The sequence below is a fragment of the Oncorhynchus mykiss genome, chromosome 28 (genome assembly GCF_057628025.1).
Source record: "Oncorhynchus mykiss isolate SJ-2025 chromosome 28, ASM5762802v1, whole genome shotgun sequence".
NCBI classification, from domain to species: Eukaryota; Metazoa; Chordata; class Actinopteri; order Salmoniformes; family Salmonidae; genus Oncorhynchus; species Oncorhynchus mykiss.
Window position 1 is genome coordinate 30,672,906 of NC_143049.1, and position 21,555 is coordinate 30,694,460.

The 21,555-nt window shown below is 46.2% G+C and overlaps 1 protein-coding gene across 2 annotated transcripts in view; it reads right to left on the reverse strand.

The window, feature by feature from the left end:
• Nucleotides 1-1,679: 1,679 nt before the first annotated feature.
• Nucleotides 1,680-21,555, reverse strand: part of slc25a36a (solute carrier family 25 member 36a) — a 50,726-nt gene continuing 30,850 nt past the window's right edge. For both annotated transcript variants that reach the window (XM_090225023.1, XM_021589785.3), the window contains exons 4-7: nucleotides 12,579-12,679; nucleotides 6,783-6,849; nucleotides 5,938-6,230; nucleotides 1,680-5,750 (exon numbers count right to left, since the gene is read on the reverse strand). In XM_090225023.1, coding sequence (XP_090081149.1) covers nucleotides 5,557-5,750; nucleotides 5,938-6,230; nucleotides 6,783-6,849; nucleotides 12,579-12,679 — 655 coding nt within the window. In that variant the 3' untranslated portion in view covers nucleotides 1,680-5,556. The remainder of the gene's footprint in view (nucleotides 5,751-5,937; nucleotides 6,231-6,782; nucleotides 6,850-12,578; nucleotides 12,680-21,555) is intronic.

A 21,555-nucleotide genomic window follows, 5' to 3' on the forward strand; every position in this document is an offset into this window, starting at 1 on the left:
CAATCAGTATTCAGGGCTCGAAACACCCAGTTTATAATTAAGCAATAAGGCACGAGGGGGTGTGGTATATGGCCAATATACCATGGCTAAGGGCTGCTCTTATGCACGACACAAAGCAGTGTCTGGATACAGCCCTTAGCTGTGGTATATTGGCCATATACCACAAACCCCCCGATGTGACTTATTGCTATTATAAACTGGTTGCCAATGTAATTAGAGCAATAAAAATACATGTTTTGTCATACCCGTGGTATACGGTCTGATAGCCACGGCTGTCAGCCAATCAGCATTCAGGGCTCGAACCACCCAGTTTATAATAGACAGTATACCACGTGTATGACAAAGCATTTATTTTTACTGCTCTAATTACGTTGGCAACCAGTTTATAATAGGCACCCTGGGGGTTTGTGGTATATGGCCAATATACCACAGCTAAGGGCTGTATCCAAGCATACCACACCCACTCAGGCCTGATTAATTATACAATCCGACTGATTTTTTTTTGTGTATAGAATATAGGTAGGCTACTCAATGTTTGATGGGATTTTATACAATAGAATTTCCACATACCATCAACTCTAATGACAAAGGCTATGGAATCGCTTTCTATTAACCTACCTCGCGAGGTAAGATTGGTGAAAGCGTCCATGTTAGAGCCTCTGTAACTGTCATGTTTATTATAAAGCTACCTACGTATACATTTAACCCTCAACGTTGCAAGGTAATTACTGTTATTACTCCGATTTATTGTTGGCTACATGGTCTACTACCCAAGTTACTTATGGTCACAATTGTGAGTGCTTCAAATATTCTCGCAAAGACCAAAAACAGGACATCAATGCCTTTATATTGTTTTGAGGATACTAAAATTGTAGCTCGACTAATCAATAGAATTTCAGGACCTCATGTTGTTTGGATGACACGTCCCATCGGTCAGGTTGGAAACGTACCTCCTTGTATCTAGTTATGGCGACAGAGCGCCACTGGAGTTTATGGTTTAATGGGATGTAGGCAGTACTGTCACGTTGGCTTTGCCTTTGCTGACACCTTGTGGTACAATGTCCTACAGTGTGAAACAGGCTCAGCATAAAATAGCCAACACAACAGCAGTCAAGAAAGTCCATAGTAAAATTGCATGAACAATCATGGCCTTTGCTTTGCTTCTAGGCCATGTATATATATATAAATAAATTAACAAGCAAGCAATTTGAGTTACAATTTGGGTTTTATCGACTTTTGTACAAAAAGGAGGGATGATGATATAGGCGGCAAAGTAAAGACCACGTTAACCAACAGCAAACAGGTGAGATCGAAAGGCATTTCAGATACAGGCTGATGGCAGAGTCAAAACAAAATATTTGAAATAAATGAGATCACTAGCAATCCATTTTTCTAATTTACACATTTTTAAAGATTTGACCTCAAGTTACCGTAGTTCTCCTTTAAATATTGAGTCATCAAGCATCTGAGAAAAATATACGTTTCAGGCAAAAACATGGATACAACAAATCGCTTGAAACCGTCATCCAACTCAGAAACGTGGGCCTCTTTCTAGGGTTCCGACCTGGAGATCACCGATGTCATGATTACATTTTTTCCCCCGAGATCCCAGTTGTCTTTGTATACACCATCACTCAAGACTCTGTGGAGAAAGACAGATCATGATACTGCAGATCTGATGACCTGTATAGTGTGTTTTATTTCCAATACAACAGAGTCTTGAATTGAAAGCAGAACAGGACAGTCATTTATATGCAAGCCTATGCTCTACAACAAAATACATCACAGTTGATTGTTCATGGAACTGTTGTTGGTTTGTGAAAATGATATTCCTTTGTACACTAGTTATTCAAGTCAGTATGACTATCAGGGCACTGACAGTAACGATTACACCTACGCTGTAGTCTGTGGGAAAAGGACTCCAGTATGTTCCTTCACATTGCGGTTTTAATACAGTATTTCAGTGGAAAGGAAATAAGTTGAAATTGGCATGAGAAAATGAGCAACTATTGTAGATAAAGACACTGTGCTTGAAAGCTTCCATGTACAGAAGGATATTTACATCCATCTAAATTATACGCATCATAATCCCATGTAGCGCCTCTGCACTGCCGAAAAGTATTTAAATCAGGAATCCAGAATCAGTTTAAAACTACTTCAGGGCAACTTGAATGCCAAAACAATCTTGTCATATTGACACTACAATAATATAAATATTCAGTAAGATTGAGCCCCATCTGTTTTTTATCTTTATTTATTGAAATGCCAGATTGACAATTTGGAACAAAGGCACTTAGCCCTCATTGTTCCTGTAAAATCGCTCTGGATAAGAGTGTCTAATAAATGACTATAATGTTAAGAGCTCATAGGATGTTGTAGCAGTCTACACACTTAGATATGGAGGTTACTATGGATAGCAAACGGGGTAAAAACAAAACAAAAAATTAAGTAAATTACACCAAATCCAATTATTTTATGAATGCCATAAAATTAAAGACCATCTTTCAGCATCAAGCCTTACATGATGTAAAATTAAATACAATATTATAATATACAACTTTAACTAAATAAAAATGTCAACACACCATTTTGCAACAGGTTCAAACATCTTGACAGTAGCACACAAACAAAACAAATCATTTGCAACTGAACTGCAGTATAATACATGGATCTAAGCAAAATATACACAATAGTTGATATGCATAAACATGTACTATATAAACACACACAAATGAAAATCCTTTGCAAGATTAAGTACTCAACTGTACAATATCTGCAATGGGAACTGTTGAGCAAAATACAGTTTTTGCATAAACAGTAACACTATTCTTATAATACAAGATTAAAATGTCCCACACACACAATAATGTTAATCACAAGACCCAAAAGGTCATAAATGTTGAGTTGGAAGCCACTGGTAAGGCAGGGCTCGGGTGTAGGAGCTGGGATGGACCACAAATGTACAGTAGCTCGGCCTTGCTCCTAACCTTAATGATCTACACTGAACAAAAATATAACATGTAAAGTGTTGGTCCCATGTTTCATTAGGTGAAATAAAAGATCCCAGAAATTTTACATACAGAAAAAGCTTATTTCTCTAAAATGTTGTGCACAAATTTGTTTACATCCCTGTTAATGAGCATTTCTCCTTAGCCAAGATAATCTATCCACCTGACAGGTGTGGCATATCTAGAATCTGATTAAACAGCATGATCATTACACAGGTGCATCTTTTGCTGGGGACAATAAAAGGCCACTCTAAAATGTGCAGCTTTGTCAAACAATGCCACAGATGTTTCAGATTTTGATGGAGTGTGCAATTGGCATGTTGACTGCAGGAATTGCCCACATGTTGCCAGAATTTCTCTACCATAAACCACCTCGGTCATTTTAGAGAATTTAGCAGCATGTCCAATCAGCCTCACAACCGCAGACCACGTGTATGGCGTTGTGTGGGTGAGCGGTTTGCTGATGTCAACGAACACAATTGCATTTGATAAATGAATATTTGAATGCACAGAAATAATGTGGCGAGGACCACTTCTTTTAATAAGGTATCTGTGACCAACCGATGCATATCTGTATTTCCAGTCATGTGAAATCCATAGATTAGGGCCTCATACATTTATTTCAATTGACTGATTTCCTTATATGAACTGTAAGTCAGTAAAATCAGTTGCATTTATATTTTTGTTCAGTATACATGATTCACTTTTAGTGGGGGGAACTCTACCAGATATCAGGGATGTTCGCTCTCACCCCACAAACGGAGTCAAATGCACATCAACACACACACACATTCTTTCGCACGCACTTATGGTCACAGTCCGAGTCTTGCAAACACTCAGGTTGGGAGTAGTGATGAAATAAACATTGACACAACCTGGCTTCAATACTTAAATTATCATCAAGTAGCGGCATCACACCGATAGATAGATCTCTAACCTGCTAAATGTTGGTACCCTTCTAGGGCAGTGAAGTCTAGTTCATTCATGAGACAACTAGGTCCTTCACAATGACTAGTATCAGAGAAACAATACCATTATAGAAAAACACTGACATGATAGTCAGCTTTCAAAACAAATAAACCACTGGTTAAGTGTGAGGCATGTGTTGTGATCGGCGATCACTAGTCTTGTGCAGCAGTGCACCATTTACATTGCTTCAGACTATAACGGGAAACTGGGACCTTCAGGGGAATGCTTGAAGACAAACTCGTTGTAGTGCATGTATGGTTTGCTTGCTATTTTCTTTTGATATACAGGTAACTGCCAAAATAAAGAAAACACTTGCGTAAATGAGGGATACAAAGTATATTGAAAGCAGGTGCTTCCACACAGGTGTGGTTCCGGAGTTAATTAAGCAATTAACATCCCATCATGCTTAGGGTCAGGTATACAAATGCCCAGTTTTTTCTCAGGGACTTCAAAAGAGGGGTTTCATAGGAAAATAGTCACCAGATCTCAACCTGATTGAAGACTTATTGGAGATTAAGGAGCGACGCCCGAGACCACATTTTCCACCACTATCAACAAAACACCAAATTATGGAATTTCTCCTGAAAGAATGGTGTCGCATCCCTTCAATAGAGTTCCAGACACTTGTTGAATCTATGCCAAAGCGCATTGAAGCGGTTTTGGTTGATAGTAGTGGCCAAACGCCCTATTAAGACACTAGGTTGGCGTTTGCTTTATTGTTACAAGGTTTTAAAGGCCCAGTGCAGTCAAAAACATGATTTTACTGTGTTTTATACACAATGGAGGTTGGAATATTGTGAAGTTGTAAAAATGATAATGCCCTTTTAGTGTAAGAGCTGTTTGAAGAGACCTGAAATTTCAGCCTGTTTAGGTGGGATGGAGCTTTGAAATCAGTTAATAGACCAATAAGAAAGAGTTCCAAACCTCTCTTCCAATAGTAGCTAGCTTTCCCCTCCCCACTCAAACAGTCCTAGCAAAATTCTTGCTTGAGAAATTGATCTGGGAAAAAAATCAGTTGAAAATAAAGATACCCATCCACCAAACTTGGTTTCAAGTTACTGAAACAGAGCATGCTAAGCTTGTTTTAAATATTAGCTTACATACTAAATCCTAGTGAAAAAGCGTTAATTTAATCAAAAGCATCTACTGGAGAATTTTATGTAATGTTCAGTGTTATGACACCAGTTTTTGATTGATTGTTTTCAAGCATTCCCTTTCAGGTTGTAATTTCCGATACAGGCTAAAGCAGTTTGGTTTCATTCTACAAAAGACACAGCGACAAACTTAAAACTCTTTAAAGGCCACAACATGATATCCGTCTTTCCTTCAGAGACATCTCCTGTTTGACAGGCTCTATAAAAAGACTGACCCAACTGTTTCTCTCTGTCCCCAGACCATAGAGCCCCCTTGAGGGTCAGCCTGTAGGATTAGGGTGTGAGGTTGTTGGATGTGGAGTAGAGGGGCTCCTGTTCTTTCTTCTTGATTCTGGTCTATATCAGTTTTCTTTTGGTCTCCATCTTAGATATGCCCAACCAAGTCAGTCACTTCCTACTTTCTCTCCAGACAGGAAGGGGAGAGGCTAGCGTTGTAGCATGTAGACCACCATCTCGTAGGTGGACATCATGATGGCGGTGTTGGGGATCTGGCGGACCAGATGGGTGGTGAGACCACGGTACAGGGCGCGGTAGCCCTCCTCCTTAGGTACTGTCAGTAATGTCTGGAAGAAGGAGCGGTACTTGCTGCCCTCCTCTCGTAGCCGGGTGCGGATCACCTCTACAAAGGGAAGAGGACAGGAAATGGGGGAGGACAGGAGAGAAAAGGGGGAGGACAGGAGAGAGGGGAGAAAAAAGGGAGGGGATAGACTGATTGACTTATTAACCCCGATTCAGTTTAAAAATATGTATCATTGGCGATACAAATATCATATCAAACACCCATATACAACGTACAACATGCATACCGTGGGGGTAGGCGAGAGAGGTGGCACAGGTCTTGGAGGTGGCGGCGGCCAGCATCATGCCCACAAAGTCTGAGGCATCCCTCACCGACTCGTCCTCGTCCTGATCCATGCTGGCCTGGGCCCTGGACTCCATCAGCTTGCGCTTGATGCTCTCATAGATGACAAAATGGATGACCGTCTCGGAGATGCCGGCATACGAGGCAGACATGCCCCGATAGAAGCCCCGCCAGCCCTCCGCCTGGTAGACCCGCCGCACACACTCAAACGCATTCATGCGCCTCTCGCCACGGTTCCTGTGGTAAAAACACGTTTGGGGGAGGCAGGAGAGAAAAGGGGGAGGCAGGAGAGAAAAGGGGTCTTTATAGCTAAACGGGATACATTTGGCAAGTAAGTAACATGTTAAGGGATTCGCAACATCCAATAACGTAATATGCTCTACTAGTACTCAGAATAACACCTTTTCCCTTAGCACAATGAATCCAAACAATATTTTATTTTACCTCTATTTAACCAGGCAAGTCAGTTAAGAACAAATTCTTATTTACAATGATGGCCTACTGGTGAACAGTGGGTTTACTGCCTTGTTCAGGGGCAGAACGACAGATTTGTCAGCTCGGGTATTCGATCATGCAACCTTTCGGTTAATAGTCCAACGCGCTAACCACTAGGCTACAATAAGCATGACAATGCATAACATACAGTATATAGAGAACCAACAAAATATGAAACAGCTGTGGATTAACGTAAAAGCTTAGGGAATTTCAAATTGGCTGCATTCTGACTTTGGAGAATCAAAGACTTTTACAGCATGTGGCCTAGATATAGCCTCCCTCCTCTGTGCTTACCTGGCATCCAGCTGCAACCGGGTCTTGATCAACCAGATGGGATTGGTCGCCGTGATAGCAGTGAACCCTGGGAAGAAGAGTTCAGAGGTTCAGACAGGGGGAGTGACTGTGTGAGAAGGACTCAGCCTATCCAAGGACAGAGATATATACAGTGGGGGGTGTATTTCACAAAGCACCACCAATGAGTGAGCCAGCCATCTAACAACTGTATTTCCTGGATGATAAAGGAAGATCAACTTGAATATAGGGAAGGATATTACAGATTCAATACTTGCAGTAGTAACCCAACGACACTCAACTTCAGCTGGCTTTATGAACTAGAAAAGTAAGAGTTAGAACTGACTGCTGGCCTATCTATCGATCCTGCGTTTTGTGAAATACAACCCCGGTGCACTCTAAACATTTCCTTCTCAACTGGCAGCAGTGTGTGTAAGCTTTGTTGACATCTTTAAGCTGTGTTTATTGGCCTTTTACAAGTGGTTTATTTACGTATTGGCAATCTTGTAAAATATTTCCTTTTATCGCTGGTGCTCTGGTACCAGAGATTATAAAACATTTAAACTTGATTACCTTTGTTAAGGGCAGACTGTCCCTCACAGGAATGGTATTATATGGACTGATTAGATTCCTCAAGGTTATTACAGTACAGGCAAAAACTCAGCTTAAAGATACAGTCCACATTCTTCATATTTACAAGTTGCAACAAATATAACCAAGATATAGCCTATAATTACTATTCCTTAGTGTTAATAAACAAGGTGGGCCTGAATCTCGTGTACACGGAAGGCACCACAGAATGATATAGCATAGTGCTATGCTATTGTTCAGCCCCCTCAATGAACATCATTATTATACTTCACTCTGATTAAGTGTGCCTGATAAAATACTACCATTTAAATTAGTCAATGAATTGTGTAAATGTAGTTTGAACAATAGTAGCTAGCTCCCAGATGAGGTGAGCTCAGCCCTACATCTTAAGAGAAAGTCATTGTATGAACGACGTCATGGTGTGAGCCTCAGCTGAAGGCCTCATTGGCTGCCAGGAGGAAACTAAATGGAGTCTGGCCTTCTTGAATTATTCAAGAGGACCAAAGAGGGGATTTTTTTTTTCTCGCAAAGTGGACAAGTAGGCGGATGTTATTTCCCTGGGAAACTAGGTGTATTTATAAATACCAAAACATTTACTAGTTTAATAGTGTTATTAATAAGTTGCTTGTACTAAATTTGGGTTTGATTATTATTTATTTTTTTAAATAAGAGACCAATGAGTCCCCTGACAATGCAACAAGTAAGTATGTTAATTCACACAGGAGTGTTATGTCATATACATTACAAGGTATATGACAAATGTGTAAGGTGCAGGTCATTCTAGTGTGATCATAATGTGTGCATTTTTAAAAGACAGACAGTAAATCCTGCACATCACTTGTGCTCTGTACCGATGTGGTCAAGATACTAAACCTCCAAACAGGAACATAATTTAAAACATGACCATTTGAAAATCAACATACATTTAGATCACTACATAGCATCTTCTCTAAACAAGAAACCAGGGGACGTCTACAGTACAACACGCACGATTAGAGCTTCTACTGTATCAAGGGACACAGTCCTAAGGAAACTGCATGAAGAGGATGACAAGTCTGTTGAAGAAGAAGAAGGAGATAGCGTCTATGGCGTGTACTCACAGAGTAGGGGCAAAGCTACTCCGCCTCACAGCTGCAGCTAGAAGCCTGCAGATATGGGGGGGCTGAGGTGGCGGGGGCTCTCCCCCCTCACGCAGGGGTGAAAGCTACAGTAAATCCCTAAAATGACCACAGTCACACACAGGCAGCAGTCAACCAACCAACCCACCCACAAACTCCCTTTATTTACATAGATGAAGAGGAAACCTACCGATCCTACCCAATCCCTGTATTTTTTAACAGGTAAAATAGGATGACAGGTATCACTCCCATCTCCCCCAATCTGATATAAACAGGTAAGATCCCCCTAAGCCTCCCCAAATCCCCCCTTTTATATATAAACTTAAGAATCCTCCCCACTCCAACATTTTTACCCACGCTTTTTTAAACCAACCAAGGTGGGAGAGGAGAAAAGGTGTGTGTGTGTGTGTGTGTGTGTGTGTGTGTGTGTGTGGGGGGGGGGGGGGGGGGGGGGGGGTCACACCCCATCACTTCCTCCCCACTCTAACCCTCAAACTCTTGACCTTACCCGACCCACACCTGTTTTAAAATGCAAGTGGCAGTCTCGTGTCATTTCTCTCCCCTACGTTTTGTCAGGTACTGTATGTTGTTCTTGGTAAGGGAAGAAACATGCAAATCTATCTTAAATGAACATCACCCCACTGGTATATTCATTATGTGCAGGGCAAAACAAATAAACATGTGTGGTACACAATAATAAAATATATTTCAACAATGCTACAGGTGCCAATCATTGTCAACCAATGGCATCATTACCACAGTAACTTTTATTGATTCTAAACAGTAACGATGGGGTCAAATAAAAATGGGGGACAAAGTCAACAATGAAATAGTCACAATAAAAAAAAAAAGGTCAAATAATGCCAGAGGGTTGAAATGCTAACCTTGTCAAGCAGACTTAAGTCTATAAAATGACGAGCTTTGTTAAGTGTGCTCGATTAAATTCTACCCTATAAATTAGTCAATGAATTGTGTAAATGTAGTTTGAACAATAGTAGCTAGCTCCCAGATGAGGTGAGCTCAGCCCTACAGTAGGCCTACATCTTAAGAGAAAGTCCTTGTATGAACGACGTCATGGTGTGAGCCTCAGCTGAAGGCCTCATTGGCTGCCAGGAGGAAACTAAATGGAGTCTGGCCTTCTTGAATTATTCAAGAGGACCAACGCGGAATAAGTTAAACGGAATATCGCTGAGTGGAGAATTTGTTTCTCTCTGATAAACAGTGTTGTGATACGCCAATTCAACAAGACCACCCATCGGTTTCTGATCGCCTGAACAACTTCTAAAAGTTAAGCATTAATGCCATTTTTATGTTGGACAAAGGACTGTGTGGAGGCCAGATGTCTCAAATACATAGAACTTTTCCCCCAAATGAAACATATTACTGGAGTGTCAGCCGTTTCATATCTAAACTAATTCAATGGCGTGACCTAGTTCCAGTGTTATTACAGCACTACAGTCATCTGCTATAATGCAGTGTGCTTTAGGCTGAATGGGGCCCGCTATTAAAATATATGATAGATGTGATATCTGTGCACAAAGAGGGTCACATATTATGGTCGAGGGTGTCAGAGTCCACAACCTAGTTCAAGGCTCTTGACATACTATGGGTTCCTGATCTAGCGTAAATTAACCACATGAACTAGCAAGTCTATACAGGAGGTCTATGGACAGAAAGAGACACTAGGCCCTGAGCAAACTGTGGTTGTGTTGAACTCAAGAGAAGGCATGAGTATGTGTGGCAACTCATACTCATGTGTTACATTTACTAGGGAAAATGGTTTAGATGTGCAGTTCTTAGCTCCACTCCTCAACTCCTATAGAGAGGGTTCAGGGAGTTGAATGACTGTGCAAAATGGCCATGATTTATAGGCCAGTAGTGGGTATGATTATGAATCAACACCAAGTATACCAAACACTAGGAACACCTTCCTAATATCAAGTTGCGCTCCCCACTTTTGCCCTCAGAACAGCCTCAATTCGTCAGGGCATGGACTCTACAAGATGTCGAAAGCATTGCACAGTTGTTCCAAGTTGGCTGGATGTCCTTGGGTGATGGACCATTCTTGATACACACGGGAAACTGTTGAGCGTGAAAAAGCCAGCAGTGTTGCAGCCTGGCACCTACCACCATACCCCGTCCAAAGGCACTTCAATCTTTTGTCTTGCCCATTCACCCTCTGAATGGCACACATACACAATCAATGTCTTTATTGTCTGGAGGCTTAAAAATCCTTCTTTAATCAATAAGGAATCATAGCTTTCACCTGGAATCACCTGGTCAGTCATTCATTGAAAGAGCAGGTGTTCTTAATGTTTTGTATACTCGGTGTATGTTGTCTAAAATAAAATGGTCTATTCATTCTACATCTGTAATTGAAAAAGTCAGTAAGCATGTTTCTATAATTTGTACTTGGGAGAACTGGCACTATATCAAATTTAAAAAATGCTGACTAAAAAGCATCTTTGGGTAATTATTCTATATCTGCATGTGTAACTGAGGGAAAGGATTCAGGTGTTTCAAATCATTTTGGGAGTGCCATAATCCGATAGGGATTTTCTAGTGTCTGGAACTAGGTTGTCACCGAAAGCCTATATCCTGTATATAGACATACACACATGAGTGATATCTACAGCACAGTGGACAGTATTGTCATCAGACGAGGGCAGATGTAAGTTATTTAAGTTCAGCGATGTACATCTGTGGTGTCAGCGGTTCAAGAGTAAATGACGATGGACCAAATAAGGACCCTCAAACCAAATAGTGACAAGGTTAGCATTTCACTTCATATGCCGACTAAGAAACATCTAAAAATGCGTATTGTTCATGTACCTTCAGTGGGGGTGGGTGGGGGGTAAACAGGCTGGTAAAAAAAAGGGGGAAGGGGTACAGTGTATCAAGACTGTGCAATCATGTAGAAGTTAAAGGAGATGAAAGAGCTGCAAACCAGCTAGTGACCTATAACCAGCATCATTATTAGCATCAATAGCATCATCATCATCATGGTCATACCAGTGAAAGGAAATGGAGTGCTACCTGAGGCGTCCGGCCGGTGTGTCGCCGCGAGGCGGGGGGCTCCCGCAGTGAGGGCCCTGACATGTTAGCACCCTGGGGCCTTTACTACTGTACACACACAGCATAGTCAGCGCTTGAAGGGCCAAACTCACTGTTTAGCAACAAACTGGTACGTTAACACAATTTAGGGTCCTTCGAGAGAGTCGAAGAGCCTCAAGAGAAAAAACTGGGGAAAGTGGGGGTGGGATGGAAAGCACAACCCAAACTTTGAGGATGTTATTTATTGTATTGCTGGAACAGACAGCTAGCTAGTGGTAAGTCTTGTAGTTGTAGGTAGTAAGGTGTTGGGCCTCTGCCAAGTTGGCTGTATAGAATTGTAGGACAGAGGCAGTAATGTGGGTCAGTGGGTCTACTTGCCGTGTGAAATCACAAGAGCAGTTCACTATATGAGTGGAAGTAGTAGAAAATGTAACTGACAGTGTTAACTCTGTGCTTTGTCTTTTCTTACTAAGTGCTTTGACAGAGAACACAGATCATTTTTCCACATACAACTTAAGAACTACAATATTGAAGGGCAGAATAACCTCTTCACTTTCACTATAGATATAAAGTAGGGTTTATACTAGAGACTGATCCTGAAAGTCTTCAATTGTGCTTTCGGGCAAACCATCTGTGGTTGATATTCAAAACACTGGAAAACGTCCACAAGGCAACCCATATAGTGGCAATGTCTAACACCTAGCTGGATAGAGGCTAGAGCAATGTTAATAAAATATTGAATTATCTTCAAATTAACAGGAAACCCCATTCACCCCATAACGCAAGATACAAATGTACAAAACAAACATTTAATCAAATAAACAAATATGGCCAGTTACTTTAAAAAACAAAAACTAAATATCTTTAAATAAATACTTAACATATCCCCTTTTCTATGTAAACAGTCAAAATAAAATAAGTAGCTGGAAATGAATTGTCTAAACAAGTCAACTTTGAATGTAGCAACAAGCAGTAGAAACTGCACTGACAAGCAGGCTATAGACAGCAGAGGAGGAGTTTGTGGAACAACTGTTACCTGCTAGGCCTGCAGACACCATATGGACCTGCGTAGAGTCGGGCTCAAACACGCCGTTCAGCTTCTCTTTGGCAGTGGAGTAGGATGCAAAGTAGATGGCTCTGTTGATACAGGAGGGAATAGATGTGAGCTAATAGAGCGAATCAATCAATCAATAACGATACCGTAACTCTGAGCCGTTACCGTTAAACTAGATTTTTTGGGGTCATGACGGTCGATACCAATATGGCAAACAAAAAATGTGTTTCATTTTTGTGAGATTGGGGCAAAATTGCACAGTATAAAGCACAGGTAAATGCCCTCTGTCCAAATTGACCCACTTCAACTTGCTTACCCCCCAATAGATCCACAGATGATGCAGTCGCCATCGCACTGCCCTATCCCATCTGGACAAGAGGAATACCTATGAAAGAATGCTGTTCATTGACTACAGCTCAGCACTGAACACCATAGTACCCTCCAAGCTCATCATTAAGCTTGGGGCCCTGGGTCTGAACTCTGCCGTGTGCAACTGGGTCCTGGATTTCCTGACGAGGTGCCCCCAAGTGGTGAAGGTAGGAAACACCTCCGCTTTGCTGATCCTCAACACAGGGTCCCCACAAGGGTGGGCGCTCAGCCCCCTCCTGTACTCACTGTTCACCCATGAATGCGTAGTCACACACGACTCCAACTCAATCATCAAGTTCGTTAGATGACACAACAGTAGAAGGCCTGATTACCAACAATGACGAGACAGCCTACAGAGAGGAGGTGAGGGCCCTGGGAGAGTGGTGCCAGGAAAATAACCTCTCACTCAAAGTCAACAAAACAAAGGAGCTGATCATGGACTTCAGGAAACAGCAGAGGGACCACAAGCCTATCCACATCGACGGGACCACAGTGGAGAAAGTGGAAAGCTTCCACATCAATGATAATCTGAATTGGTCCACCCATACAGAGTGTGGTGAAAAGGGTACAACAGCTCCTCTTCAACCTCAGGAGGCTGAAGATATTTGGCTTGGCCACTAAAACTGTTACAGATGCACAACTGAGAGCATCCTGTCGGCTGTATGACCGCCTGGTATGGCAACTGCACCGTCCGCAACCGCAGGGCTCTCCAGAGGGTGGTGCGGTCTGCCCAACACATCACCGGGGGCAAACTACCTGCCCTCCAAGACACCTACAGCACCAGATGTCACAGGAAGGCCAAAAAGATCATCAAGGACAACAAACACCCGAGCCACGGCCTGTTCACCCCGCTATCATCCCATCAAAGCTGGGACAAAGAGACTGAAAAACAGCTTCTCTCCCAAGGCCACCAGACTGTTAAATAGTCTTCACCAGCCGGCTTCCACCCAGTTATGCAACCCTGCACCTTAGAGGCTGCTGCCCTATATACATAGACTTGGAATCAATGGCCATTTTAATAAATGTTTACATACTGCTTTACTCATCTCATTTGTATATACTCTATTCTACTGTATTTTTATTTTTTACAGATCTTACATTACTCAGATCACATGTATACATGTACATATTCTCATTCACCCCTTTAGATGTGTGTGTATTAGGTCGTTGTTGGGGAATGTTAGATTACTTGTTAGATAAACTCAGCAAAAAAAGACATGGCCCTTTTGCAGGAGCCCATCTTTCAAAGACAATACATAAAAATCCAAATAACTTCCCAGATTGTAAAGGGTTTAAACAATGTTTCCCATGCTTGTTCAATGAGCCATAAACAATTAATAAACATGCACCTGTGGAACGGTCGTTAAGACACTAATAGCTAACAGACGGTAGGCAATTAAGGTCACAGTTATGAAAACTTAGGACACTAAAGAGGCCTTTCTAGTGACTGAAAAATCACCAAAAGAAAGATGCCCAGGGCCCCTGCTAATTTGCGTGAACGTGCCTTAGGCATGCTGCAAGGAGGCATGAGGACTGCAGATGTGGCCAGGGCAATAAATTGCAATGTCTGACAGGATTGGTACATCCGAACATCACACCTGCGGGACAGGTACAGGATGGCAACGACAACTGCCCGAGTTACACCAGGAAAGCACAAACCCTCCATCAGTGCTCAGACTGTCCACAATAGGCTGAGAGAGGCTGGACTGGGGGCTTGTAGGCCTGTTGTAAGGCAGGTCCTCACCAGACATCACCGGCAACAGCTTCGCTTATGGGCACAAACCCACCGTCACTGGCAAAAAGTGCTCTTCACTGACGAGTCGCGGTTTTGTCGCACCAGGGGTGATGGTCGGATTTGCGTTTATCATTGAAGGAATTAGCGCTATGCCGAAGCCTGTACTCTGGTGCACGATCGATTTGGAGGTGGAAGGGCCATCATAGTCTGGGGCGGTGTGTCACAGCATCATCGGACTGAGCTTCTTGTCATTGCAAGCAATCTCAACGCTGTTCATTACAGGGAAGACATCCTCCTCCCTCTTCTTGCAGGCTCATCCTGACATGACCCTCCAGCATGACAATGCCACCAGCCATACTGCACGGTCTGTGAGTGACTTCCTGCAAGACAGGAATGTCAGCGTTCTGCCATGGCCAGCAGAAAGCCCGGATCTGAGCATGTCTGGGACCTGTTGGATCGGAAGGTGAGGGCTAGGGCCATTCCCCCCAGAAATGTCTGGGAACTTGCAGGTGCCTTGGTGGAAGAGTGGGGTAACATCTCACAGCAAGAACTGGCAAATCTGGTGTAGTTCATGAGGAGGAGATGCACTGCAGTACTAATGCAGCTGGTGGCCACATCAGATACTGACTGTTACTTTTGACCCCCCCCCCCCCCCTTTGTTCAGGGACACATTATTCCATTTCTGTTAGTCACATGTCTGTGGAACTTGTTCAGTTTATGTCTCAGTTGTTGAATCTTATGTTCATACAAATATTTACATGTTAAGTTTGCCAGAAATAAGCGCAGTTGACAGTGAGAGGACGTTTCTTTTTATCGCGCTAAGTTTATTACTACACTGTCGGAACTAGAAGCACAAGCATTTCACTACATTAACATCTGCTAACCATGTGTATGTGACATTAACATTTGATTTGAGTCAATGCCACTCCGACATTACTCAATTTAATACTTATCTTTTTTATTCCATTCTTTTACTTTTAGATTTGTGTATATACTGCTGCACTGTTGGAACTAGGAACACAAGCATTTTGCTACACCTGCAATAACATCTGCTAAATATGTGTATGTGACCAACACAATTTGATCTGGCCTGGAACTCCTGTTGCATTCATTTGGATCATTTGTGTGTTACCAACCTACATAAAAATAAACATCTACAGCACCTATAGAAAGTCCACACCCCTTTGGATTTCCTCACATTTTGTGTTACAAAGTAAGACAAAAACAGATTGAATTGTTATTTTTGTCAACGATCTACACAAAAATAACTTTTTATTACTAAAAAGTTATTTAAATGGACATAAAAATGTGCTTCTCTTTCAAAAACAAGGACATTTCTAAGTGAACGGTAGTGTATGTATGAGGGACAGAGAAAAGGTTAGTCATTCAAAAATAATGTCAACCCCTACTTTTTCCACACAGAGTGAGTCCATATAACTTGTGATTTGTTATGCCAAATTACTAATTTAGGTTTGCCTAAACAAAGGAGGTGAATACTTTCACAATGACTATTTCAGTTATTACATTTTTATTAATTTGTAAAAACCTGTAGAATTTTCTTTTACCTTTGACATTATCAAGTATTTTGTGCAGATAAATGACAAGAAATTACAATTAAATATTTTAAGCCTACTTTATAAAGCAACAATATTTTAAAAAGCCCAAGGGGCTGTAGACTTTCTATTTGCGTATTAAAATATATAGAATGGCCCATTAGGCCTGTTCCTGCCTAGTGCCTGTGTCTGTCTGTCACTGCACTCACATGTCCTGCTTTAGCTGGAGATTCATCTCCCATGCAACTCCTACGCTTCCTCCACTAAACTCAAATTCCAGAGGATTAACGCAAGTAAACATATCCGCTGTGGGGATTAAAACCCAACGACCCGCCAGCGCTTGGCTCGCTCACCCTGCCCTTAGTGTGCAAGTGTATGTTTGTGAGAGTGAGATTATGTACACTGTGCATGTGAGAGACTTGGCCGATCTTAGTGGTGGTGACGCGGACTCATCTAAAGCTTGTGATGTGGAGTGTGCTGTAGATGAACAGCTGACTGCCCAGCCAACCATGCTCTAATGGCAAACAATATGCTCTGCTGGGCAGCAGGCTGCAAAGGGCAAGGGGAGACCAATCAGCCAGGACCTTTCCACAGCCATGGCACGCAACAGTGTTACAGTCACTTCACTGTCTGGTTGGATAAGGTTCCTTGCTGTGTTAATGTTGGTAAAGCCTGGTGAGCGTCTAGTCGCTGGAAGGGCTTATTGAGGAAATGGCATTGGTGTTTTTGCTCTGTTCCAGTGCAACATTGAGGAGAGTATTGAGGAACAGAACCCTGTAGGAGTAATGAAGGATGATCCATTATTCTCCCCCTTTCCACTGCAGTAATTTTTATGGCAGTGTGCGCTCAGGTCAGTCTGTCTCTTTACCCTCTCCCTCCCTGCCGTTCTAACTCGCTCCTTCCCGGTTTCTCCGACCCCTCTCACCCCCAGAACCCCTGCTCTCCCTGTCCTCAGCTACCGCTCCACTTCACTGTCCTCCCACGTCGCTCTCCCGTCCTCCTCGCCTTCCTCCCACCTCTCCCCTCGTTTTCCTCACCCCCCCTCGCTTTCCTCCCTCCCCCTCCCCTCCTCGCTTTCCTCCCTCCCCTCCCCGCTTTACTCCCTCCCCTCCTCGCTCTCCTCCCTCCCCCTCCTCGCTCTCCTCCCTCCCGCTCTCCTCGCTCTCCTAACTTTCCTCCCTCCCCTCGTCCTCCTCGCTTTCCTCGTCCTCCTCGCTTTCCTCCCTCCCCCCGTCCTCCTCCCTCCCCTCGTCCTCCTCGCTTTCCTCCCTCCCCTCCCCCTCCTCGCTTTCCTCGCTTTCCTCGCTTTCCCCGTCATCCTCGCTTTCCTCCCTCTCCCCGTCCGCCTCGCTCTCCTCCCTCTCCCCGTCCGCCTCGCTCTCCTCCCTCCCCCCGTCCGCCTCGCTCTCCTCCCTCCCCCCGTCCGCCTCGCTCTCCTCCCTCCCCCCGTCCGCCTCGCTCTCCTCCCTCCCCTCGTCCTCCTCGCTTTCCTCGTCCTCCTCGCTCTCCTCCCTCCCCCGTCCTCCTCGCTTTCCTCCCTCCCCCTCGCTTTCCTCGTCCTTCTCGCTTTCCTCGTCCTCCTCGCTTTCCTCCCTCCCCTCCCTCCTCGCTTTCCTCCCTCCCCTCCCCCTCCTCGCTTTCCTCCCTCCCCTCCCCTCGTCCTCCTCCCTCCCCTCCCCCCGTCCTCCTCGCTTTCCTCCCTCCCCTCCCCCTCGCTTTCCTCGTCCGCCTCGCTTTCCTCCCTCCCCCCCGCTTTCCTCCCCCCCCCCCGCTTTCCTCCCTCCCCCCGTCCGCCTCGCTTTCCTCCCTCCCCCCGTCCTCCTCGCTTTCCTCCCTCCCCTCCCCCTCCTCCCTCGCCTCGTCCTCCTCCCTCCCCTCCCTTCCCTCGTCCTCCTCCCTCCCCTCGTCCTCCTCCCTCCCCTCGCCCTCCTCCCTCCCCTCGCTTCCCTCGTCCTCCTCCCTCCCCTCGTCCTCCTCCCTCCCCTCGTCCTCCTCCCTCCCCTCGCTTCCCTCGTCCTCCTCCCTCCCCTCGCCCTCCTCCCTCCCCTCGTCTTCCTCGTCCTCCTCCCTCCCCTCGCTTCCCTCGTCCTCCTCCCTCCCCTCGTCTTCCTCGCTTTCCTCCCTCCCCTCCTCGCTACCCTCCCCCCCTCGCTTCCCTCCCTCCCTTGTCCTCCTCCCTCCCCTCGTCCTCCTCGCCTCCCCTCGTCCTCCTCCCTCCCCTCGTCCTCCTCCCCTCCCCTCGTCCTCCTCGCCTCCCCTCGTCCTCCTCCCTCCCCTCGTCCTCCTCCCTCCCCTCGTCCTCCTCGCTTTCCTCCCTACCCTCGTCCTCCTCGCTTTCCTCCCTCCCCTCGTCCTCCTCGCTTTCCTCGTCCTCCTCTCGTCCTCCTCGCTTTCCTCGTCCTCCTCTCGTCCTCGTCGCTTTCCTCGTCCTCCTCTCGTCCTCGTCGCTTTCCTCGTCCTCCTCTCGTCCTCGTCGCTTTCCTCGTCCTCGTCGCTTTCCTCGTCCTCCTCGCTTTCCTCGTCCTCCTCGCTTTCCTCGTCCTCCTCTCGTCCTCGTCGCTTTCCTCGTCCTCCTCTCGTCCTCGTCGCTTTCCTCGTCCTCCTCTCGTCCTCGTCGCTTTCCTCGTCCTCCTCTCGTCCTCGTCGCTTTCCTCGTCCTCCTCTCGTCCTCGTCGCTTTCCTCGTCCTCGTCGCTTTCCTCGTCCTCCTCGCTTTCCTCGCTTTCCTCGTCCTCCTCTCGTCCTCCTCGCTTTCCTCGTCCTCCTCTCGTCCTCCTCGCTTTCCTCGTCCTCCTCTCGTCCTCCTCGCTTTCCTCGTCCTCCTCTCGTCCTCCTCGCTTTCCTCGTCCTCCTCTCGTCCTCGCTTTCCTCGTCCTCCTCTCTTTCCTCGTCCTCCTCTCTTTCCTCGTCCTCCTCTCGTCCTCCTCGCTTTCCTCGTCCTCCTCGCTTTCCTCGCTTTCCTCGTCCTCCTCTCGTCCTCCTCGCTTTCCTCGTCCTCCTCTCGTCCTCGCTTTCCTCGTCCTCCTCTCTTTCCTCGTCCTCCTCTCGTCCTCCTCGCTTTCCTCGTCCTCCTCTCGTCCTCCTCGCTTTCCTCGTCCTCCTCTCGTCCTCCTCACTTTCCTCGTCCTCCTCGCTTTCCTCGTCCTCCTCGCTTTCCTCGTCCTCCTCTCGTCCTCCTCGCTTTCCTCGTCCTCCTCTCGTCCTCCTCGCTTTCCTCGTCCTCCTCTCGTCCTCCTCGCTTTCCTCGTCCTCCTCTCGTCCTCCTCGCTTTCCTCGTCCTCCTCTCGTCCTCGCTTTCCTCGTCCTCCTCTCTTTCCTCGTCCTCCTCTCTTTCCTCGTCCTCCTCTCTTTCCTCGTCCTCCTCTCGTCCTCCTCGCTTTCCTCGTCCTCCTCGCTTTCCTCGCTTTCCTCGTCCTCCTCTCGTCCTCCTCGCTTTCCTCGTCCTCCTCTCGTCCTCCTCGCTTTCCTCGTCCTCCTCTCGTCCTCGCTTTCCTCGTCCTCCTCTCTTTCCTCGTCCTCCTCTCGTCCTCCTCGCTTTCCTCGTCCTCCTCGTTCTCCTCGCTTTCCTCGTCCTCCTCTCGTCCTCCTCGCTTTCCTCGTCCTCCTCGCTTTCCTCGTCCTCCTCGCTTTCCTCGTTCTCCTCTCGTCCTCCTCGCTTTCCTCGTTCTCCTCTCGTCCTCCTCGCTTTCCTCGTTCTCCTCTCGTCCTCCTCGCTTTCCTCGTTCTCCTCTCGTCCTCCTCGCTTTCCTCATTCTCCTCTCATCCTCCTCGCTTTCCTCGTTCTCCTCTCGTCCTTCTCGTTCTCCTCTCGTCCTCCTCGTTCTCCTCTCGTCCTCCTCGTTCTCCTCTCGTCCTCCTCGCTTTCCTCGTTCTCCTCTCGTCCTCCTCGCTTTCCTCGTTCTCCTCTCGTCCTCCTCGCTTTCCTCGTTCTCCTCTCGTCCTCCTCGCTTTCCTCGTTCTCCTCTCGTCCTCCTCGCTTTCCTCGTTCTCCTCTCGTCCTCCTCGCTTTCCTCGTTCTCCTCTCGTCCTCCTCGCTTTCCTCGTTCTCCTCTCGTCCTCCTCGCTTTCCTCGTTCTCCTCTCGTCCTCCTCGCTTTCCTCGTTCTCCTCTCGTCCTCCTCGCTTTCCTCGTTCTCCTCTCGTCCTCCTCGCTTTCCTCGTTCTCCTCTCGTCCTCCTCGCTTTCCTCGTTCTCCTCTCGTCCTCCTCGCTTTCCTCGTTCTCCTCTCGTCCTCCTCGCTTTCCTCGTTCTCCTCTCTTCCTCCTCGCTTTCCTCGTTCTCCTCGCTTTCTCCTCGCTTTCCTCGTTCTCCTCGCTTTCTCCTCGCTTTCCTCGTTCTCCTCGCTTTCTCCTCGCTTTCCTCGTTCTCCTCGCTTTCTCCTCGCTTTCCTCGTTCTCCTCGCTTTCTCCTCGCTTTCCTCGTTCTCCTCGCTTTCCTCGTTCTCCTCTCGTCCTCCTCGTTCTCCTCGCTTTCCTCGTTCTCCTCTCATCCTCCTCGCTTTCCTCCCTACCTCTCCCCTCCCTCCTCGTTATCCCCCCTCCCTACCGGTCCTCGTCCTCCTCCCTCCTCGCTTTCCTCCCTCCCCTCCCTCGTCCTCCTCGCTTTCCTCCCTCGTCCTCCTCGTCCTCCTCCCTCCCCCCGTCCTCCTCCCTCCCCTCGTCCTCCTCACTTTCCTCCCTCCCCCCGTCCTCCTCGCTTTCCTCGTCTTCCTCCCTCCCCCTCCCTCCCCTCGTCCCCCTCGCTTTCCTCGCCCTCCTCGCCCTCCTCGCCCTCCTCGCCCTCCTCGCTTTCCTCGTCCTCCTCGCTTTCCTCGTCCTCCTCGCTTTCCTCGTCCTCCTCGCTTTCCTCGTCCTCCTCGCTTTCCTCGTCCTCCTCGCTTTCCTCGTCCTCCTCGCTTTCCTCGTCCTCCTCGCTTTCCTCCCTACCTCTCCCCTCCCTCCTCGTTATCCACCCTACCGGTCCAAAGTATTGGTTTATGTCGTTCCTTTCTGTTCCTATTTAAAAATAATAATTACATTGAGCTCAACATTAAATTACATCAATCAGTGCGGATGGAGTAGCTTGCTGTGGAGCGGGTAAGCGATTTAATCGGTATAGGTAAGTCGTTAAGAGCAAAATTGTATTTTGCCATAACAGTATGGTTTAATCATAATGAAAGACAAACACACACACACACACACACACACACACACACGCCAGGTACAGTGTAGGCCGAGAGATGCAACTGAAATTGAGGGTGAGGAGAGCACGAGAGAGGATGGAAGAAGCTTGCCTTGAAGCACTGGGCATCCTTGTTATGACGTG